At 56.0% G+C, this 6,983-nt stretch overlaps 1 protein-coding gene across 2 annotated transcripts in view; it reads right to left on the bottom strand.

Moving 5' to 3' along the window:
• fam20cb (FAM20C golgi associated secretory pathway kinase b) overlaps window positions 1-4,546 on the bottom strand; it is a 17,572-nt gene extending 13,026 nt beyond the window's left edge. For both annotated transcript variants that reach the window (XM_078102589.1, XM_078102590.1), the window contains exons 1-3: window positions 3,001-4,546; window positions 2,741-2,916; window positions 1,001-1,079 (exon numbers count right to left, since the gene is read on the bottom strand). In XM_078102589.1, the coding sequence (XP_077958715.1) occupies window positions 1,001-1,079; window positions 2,741-2,916; window positions 3,001-3,512 (767 nt within the window). In that variant the 5' untranslated portion in view covers window positions 3,513-4,546. The remainder of the gene's footprint in view (window positions 1-1,000; window positions 1,080-2,740; window positions 2,917-3,000) is intronic.
• Between the last annotated feature and the right edge of the window lie 2,437 nt (window positions 4,547-6,983).

Below are 6,983 nucleotides of genomic sequence, written 5' to 3'. Positions count from 1 at the left end.
CGCCTGGTTGCCTGGCTCACGTTTCCATCAGAGGAGCCGAGCAGGAGAGTCTTTGATCTCCCTTTGATGCAGCGTGTGGAAACACAGCAACTGATTCGGGAACCAGAGGGAAGATGTCGGGTGTTAAGTGGATGTGTGTGTCTGTGTGTGTGTCTGTGTGTGTGTCTGTGTGTGTGTGTGTGTGTGTGTGATCTCGAGGAGGGAAATGATACATGTAGCGGGAATGACACTGCAAATCTTTCAAGACCTTGATTGAGTCCAAATGAGACACACACACACTCACACACACACACACACACTCACACACACACACACACTCACACACACACACACAGACACACACACACACACTCACTCACTCACTCATTGCAGATTATCAAACATGGCGGCGGCTTTAACGAGCACGACTGTCGAGCAGCAGATTTACGTGCGGCGGCGGCGCTTCCCTCTCAGGACGTCGCTTCGCGTCGGCGCACAGACAATCTGTGGGTTGTGATGCTGCGCATGGACGGCCCCCTTCCGCCCGGCTGCCTCCCCCCCCCCTCGCCCTCCCATCCTCTCCCCCCCCCCGCCTGTCAGGATGATTCCAGGCCTGTTGCGTGTGCCCTGACTAGCGGGGAAGCTCGGGTACGACGGTAACGAGTAGCTCTCGCCCCCGGGGGGGGGGGGGGGGGCGTTGGACCATGATGCTCACAGCAATCACGTCTGGCACCACTGAAGAGAAATATAACGAGAAATACGTCGCCCCCCCCCCCCCCGGTAGTGATCCGCGGCGCCGGAAAGCCCCCGCGGCGCCTCGCCGACATTTGTCTGGGACACAATGGCGTCGGCCTCCGGTCGGATATCAAGGTGCTGCTGATGGAATGAAAGCACTGTGATAAAAGGCGGAGACGAGGAAATGAGACGGAGGCTGCGGGGGGGGGAGGACGAGTACGCGGGACACGTTTTGTGTTAAAGAGGCGGGACGTGACAGGGGAACAGAGCAGAGGACCACACTTACTTCATGGGTTTGAAGAGAGCCTGGCCGTAGTTCTGGAAGGTCATGATGAGCTTCAGCTGAGTGCCTCCAGACTTCATGGCTGCAGGAGGGAAACAAGACGTCCATTAGACGTCCGCCAGCGGCACCACGTTAAGCGTTCTGTCACGGGGCTCATGAGCACCGACGCCCCCCCCCGTACGAAGCGACCAGCAGGACCAGCATGGGGGGGTCCCGGCGCTCGGAGGCGTCCCGTGTTCCTGGTCGTGTGACGTGCTGAAGCCCCGAAAGCCTCCTTCGCAGAGACACACGGCGCGCGATGCGTTTGTGTCTTTGTGCCTGCTGATGTCACGATGTTTGTTTGATGGGGAGGGAGGGTGGGGGAGGGTGGAGGGGGAGGGTGGGAGGACAGCCTGTGCTCGCCCTCTGTTCCTCCTGTTTACTCTCTCTGAAGGATCCATCTCTCTCTTGTCTCTGTGTTCCTATTCATCCGTCCTCCATGTCGGTCCTCCTGTGGGACGCGTTGCCACGGACACGGCGATATTATATATATATATATATATATATATATATATATATACGAACGTTATCATAAGAGCGGAGCAGCAACCGGGCGGCTTCTCCACTCAACTGATGGATGCAGAACGTTTCGGTGGTCTCCTGCCACAGAGCAACCTTCTGGATCGATGCTCTCATTAATTCTTTACTTTTGGGAATCACGGTACGAGAAAAGTGTTGGAAGAGAAAGAATCGATAACCGCCGGATCTCACCTGCTTCAGGAGCCTTCCTGGGGACGTTTGGAGGCGTTTGTAATAAAGGGAGATCGAACCCGATTGACAGGAGCTGCATGAAAATGTTTCATTTCCATCTCCCCCCCCCACAGCAAAAGCATTGTGTTTTGGTTTTTCTCCCACTATCATGCGCAGTAATCGTGCATCCGAGCAGCGGCCTTGAGCCGTAACACGTAGCTGCTCTCTGCTGCAGGCCGGCTGGAGCCTCTGTAATTACTGAGCCACCACGTATTCCTGTCTCCACCCAGACAAAGAACAGCAGAGCACAGCTCGAGTGGAACGAAAAGAAGCGCTCCTCGCGGTGACCGAACAGGGGTAGTTCTGCAGATAACCGTCCTCCCACGGGAGGATCCGATCGTCCACTAAGCGCCGGTTGGCGGCTCTGTCGTTGGCAGATGAAGCTGAAATCTGCAATCACTCTTCGCAGCGAGCGCACGGCGGGCGACCTTGAGTCGACAAGCACTCTTGGAATGTGGAAGCCGGACTGAGCCAAAGAAACGGAAGACAAACCCCCCTGAATAGATCCGCACCGCTGAACCGCTCGTACACGGGCGACGGACACACGGCGGCCCGGCGGGTTCGCTACTTAGCAGAACCTCCTCGCTCCTCGGCAGCAGACGGGCGGGACGTCGGGGGGAGGAGGGGCCCTCACATCGCCCTCGGGCTCGCTGCTGGGACGACACCGCCGCGCTCAGACGGGCTGCCACTGTGCAGCCTGTGATCATTCCTTCTATTTCTGTAGCATTCGGGTCCTTTCGCCCCGACGAAGACCTGCCGATGAAGATCAGCCTCCCCGTTCCTCAGGATTATTACATTGTTATTACAGTTCAATTATTGTAGTTTAAAACCCCGACATTGTGCAGAGTAGTAAGGGGCCTGTTCCTGGTGGGGTTACTCTCTAATAATAATAAGATATAAGATAAACCTTCTCTATGTGCACAGCTTGGACCCTTCACCCCCCCCATGACTCACCGACGCTGGTGATCTTCTGGGTGACCAGGTCCTTCAGGAGCGCGTCGATGACCGGGTTGTGTCTGGAGTACAGCTCGTACCGATTAATCCCAATGTGGAAGCGGAGCCAGTTGGGGTAGGACTCGTCCGCCGGCCCCCCCGCCGGGCTCACCTCCTCCGCGGTGCCTTGGTTCGTCCTGGGGAGGGCAGGAAGGGCAGAAAGCACATTCACGTCTACGCAAACAGCGGCACGCGCACAGCCACAACGGCGCGTTCTTTACCAGGCGCGCTCCTCCGCGGCTTTGGGGTCGAACCGGATGTCCGCGTTGACGTTGAACAGCGTGTCCTCGTCCGTCAGAGGCGGCAGGGAGCGTCTGTACAGCGGGTGCTCGTAGAGAGCCGCCAGCCTCGAGCCCTGGAGCCGCGCGTCCGCCGCCGCCGCGTCCTGCGCGATCTGCCGCTTCCGGTCCCCGCGCGGCCCCAGGTGCTCGAGCCGGCGCGGGGCGTGCGCCCGGTCGGCGGCCCCCGGGACCCGTTCCAGCGAGTGGGAGGAGACGTTGGAGCCGGGCTCGCTGCTGAAGTCCTGCAGGATCCGCAGAGGGTGCTTGTTGGGCCGGACCTGCTTCCCCCAGCCGCGGGGCTCCTCGCTGGGCGCGTGCGAGCACGAGCAGCCGCCGCCGCCGCCGCGCCGCTCCAGCTTGGGTAACAAGTCGACCATGATGTGCATGGAGCACGCGACGAGGAACACCATGAGGATCAGAACCCGGAATTTGCGCAGGAGGATCATCTTCATGGTCTCCCGTTTGAGCAGATGGGAGTATTTACTGCAGATGATGAGCACGCAGATGAACAAGCTGACTACATCGCTGATGATGTTTATCACGCTGGACGCCAACCGGACGAAATACACATTAAACACGTAGGAGCCGTCGTCACTTGCCGTCTTGAGGAAAGGGTTCAGTGTTCGGCGCTTTTAAACATCCGAGTCCCGCTTCCGGGCTCCGGCGGACCTCAAAAGCGCGACGTGATCCGCGCGCGTCCGGGCGAAGCGCGTCGCGTCGGCTCGGACCAGCGGCGGCTCCGCGCGGGCCACATCGTCTGCGCGCCGCGTACCTGCGGGCCTCTCGGAGGGGACGCCGGGCGGCGGCGGACAGGTGAGTGGGATCCGAGAGCAACGGCGGCACGCGAGCGGGGGGGCCGCGGGGGGTCGATCCGTTAGACGCGCGTGTCCGAGAGGTTCGCGGGCGCGCATCGGTCTCACCGTCCAACCTCGATCCTGGAAGCGCAGCCGCGGACCGGACGGGACTTTGGTCCCGGAAAGAAACGCGGGTACGGGAAGCGCACGCTCTTCAAATATGAAAGAGCTTGTTTTTCGGGGAAGTCCCCCCCCCCCGCCGCTCCCCCTTCTCCCGAAAAAATAAAAAAAAAGTAGTGTTCGCGCTGATCCACCTCGGCGGTCCGGAACGCGTAACGTCACATCGAGTCCCGACTAAGCAGCGCAGGTAACGGAGACTCTCCGGCTGGAGCCCGCGGGACGGAAGCGGAAAGCACCTCTCGTAGCATCTGGGTGGGAGTGTTAAATATGAGGATGGAGCCAAGACTCGATCCAGCCTTTGCGCTGCGTCACTGCGCGCAGATTGGCTGAGGAGGGAGAGAGAGAGAGAGAGAGGGAGAGAGTGGGAGAGAGAGATGCTGCGTGTCTGTATTCCCCCTGCACGTCCTGGCTGCACAAGAAGAGGGCGTCTTTCCGCTGGCCTTCATTCATCCCCCCCCCCCCTGACATCCGTCTTGTTGGAGACCTCAGCCTGAGCATCGTCTCCAATGAGCTTTAACGGCCGCACGAGGTGGAAACCACGGAGCACCTTTCCACCTTCCAGGAGCCCCCCCCCCCCGAAAAAATACCCAGACTCATCACACCTCTTTGCTGCTGTGACCTCTGACCTACACACCGCACACAGCTGTCACAACACCCAGTCGCTGCACTAATGTTTCTTTTTTTCACGGCTAATTGGCGCGGCCTAATGGCGGCATGCACGCTTCCTGTTGGCTGTAAATAGGCTGTGTAAGTGTAATAAACCGCTTGCGTTTCATAGCGTGGCATGTGAGTAAGTGATCACGCTGCCTGTGATTACCCCCCTAGATTGGTTTATAATTAAAAAGTAAGAGCCAGCGGAGGGAGGTGGAGACCGCGGCTCTTGCGGCGCTGAATAGATTTCTAGGAGAGGAGACGGCTCAGGATAAGCTCTACGGGGGGGATCCAGTGACAGGAAACATCGGTTGTTAATGTGCAAAAATAAAACAGCAGCCTCGAGGAAGGTAACCTGAAGGTGTGTGTGTGTGTGTGTGTGTGTCATCATCATGTGTTCACGGCGGTTTGAGCTCCACCGCACCGACTTCTGGTGAAACCTTGTTGCTTGGCAGGTTTTCCGTACCTCGGATTCACAGGGCCGCTGGTATCTCAGGGCTGATTCCCCAAACCAAGCAGACGGGGCATCGGATCTCCCCCCCTGGTGTTGGGTGTCAGTGGACGGGACAAAGTGATGCTTGTTGCTAATCCGCTGCGGCCTGACGTATTGATGTCAGTCCCACACGGATCACAGCAGTCGACGGGTCAGCGGCTCCTCGCAGGCCCTCGTCCTGTGCTGCTGGAGGATTCTCCCGCGCCGCCGGCCTCACGCTCTCACTCTTGGAATAGACTTTTGTCAATTCGCATTTCCAAACGAATAATTTGCTCTCAGTTATCGAGCTTCCTCGACAAAGAAGCAGCGCGAGAAAACAACAAATGCGCACACGACAGGATCCGCCGGCGTGTGAGCGCCCGACCCGAGGCACAGAGGGCTGATTGAGAAGCTTCACGTGACGAACGGCGTGACGAGATCAGCAGGACGAGGGGCCGGCCGGGCCTCCTGCAGCGCCGCTCGTAAATACACCGGATTCATGTCCGGTACACTTCAAAGCGTCTCTCAGAGATCCGTGTTCCTCTCTGCACATCACGGCAGCTCAGCAACACTCCAGGTGAAAGATGGCGCTTCAGCTTGTTTGCTGATATTGTGTATCAAAAATATATATATATATATATATATATATATATATATATATATATATCACGACTTCCTGTTACAATAGGGGAGTTTATTCGCAGGGAGGAGAGCTGAAGGCGCTAAATGCATTGGAAATAAATGCCTCCTTGTTGGATTACGTCGCACTTTAAGCCTCCTGGTTCAAATCCAATCCGTGACCCTTCGCTGTATGTGGTAACCCCCCCCACCCCCACCCCCCCAGCCTCTCCATCTAATGTGAGCAAAAATGGGCAAAAAGTGAGATGTGAAAGTCACCCTGGAGCTCCGGGTAGAAAGATGCTGACTGCTGTTCAGTAAATTACAGGCAGAGGAAGCGAGCAGGTCAGACGGCGCCCGCCTGGATTCCCTCCCCCGGCTTAATAAATCCCTCTCCATCCATATGCATCCACTGAGTGAATGTGTTGCCCTTGACTGACTGACTGACTGACTGATTTGAGCGGATATTACAGATGCGTCTCCGCGGTCCGTCGCCGGCGTACGGACACGTTGAAGCGCTGCTGATGATCCCTTCAGTGAGGACGTCCTTGACAGCAGAAGACCTGGAGACGCCTTGTTTTATTATTTTTCTTTTATTTACTGGATATTGTTTTGTGTCCTAATCCGTTTTCATGTATTTCCCTGCAGCCTGTGGATGTTTACACGATCATCACGTGTAGACACGGAGCGAGGTTGACATTCTGCTTGATTGCATATTAGCGACGTGAGAGAGAGAGACGTGGTCCCTTTGTGAGCGTCACTTTGTTCTTTCTTTACAGAAAGAAGGAAGTTTGTTGATAAGAAATAATTGGTATCCAATTTAGAAGAAACGCGATTTTGAAGAAACACGATTCATTGTTCTTCAAGATGATGCCCGAGGGCTTAAAAAGCACATCTTGGCAGCTCTTTGCAGATTAGTAGCTGCACAACAGCAATAGTGTCTCTGCAAATGTGAAACGTACTCTTTCATTCCTTCAGTTAAATGAAAGTGGGCTGTTTTGTTCTCACATTCTGTACCTGAAGCCCACATCATAAGGCAGAGCAATGTAAAAAACAGTACCAGGAATAATAAGTGGAAATTGAAAATAAAATGTGCATCTCTGCTTGTAAGGTAGAAAACACTGAAGCCTCATTACAGATCCATTTGGTGGTTATAGACACCTTTTAGTCAGTAGGGTTCATCCTCTGGGAACCACGAGTGTCTACAA

Source organism: Gasterosteus aculeatus, chromosome 5 (genome assembly GCF_964276395.1).
Source record: "Gasterosteus aculeatus chromosome 5, fGasAcu3.hap1.1, whole genome shotgun sequence".
Taxonomy (NCBI): Eukaryota; Metazoa; Chordata; class Actinopteri; order Perciformes; family Gasterosteidae; genus Gasterosteus; species Gasterosteus aculeatus.
This window is presented reverse-complemented; position numbering and strand designations above follow the sequence as displayed.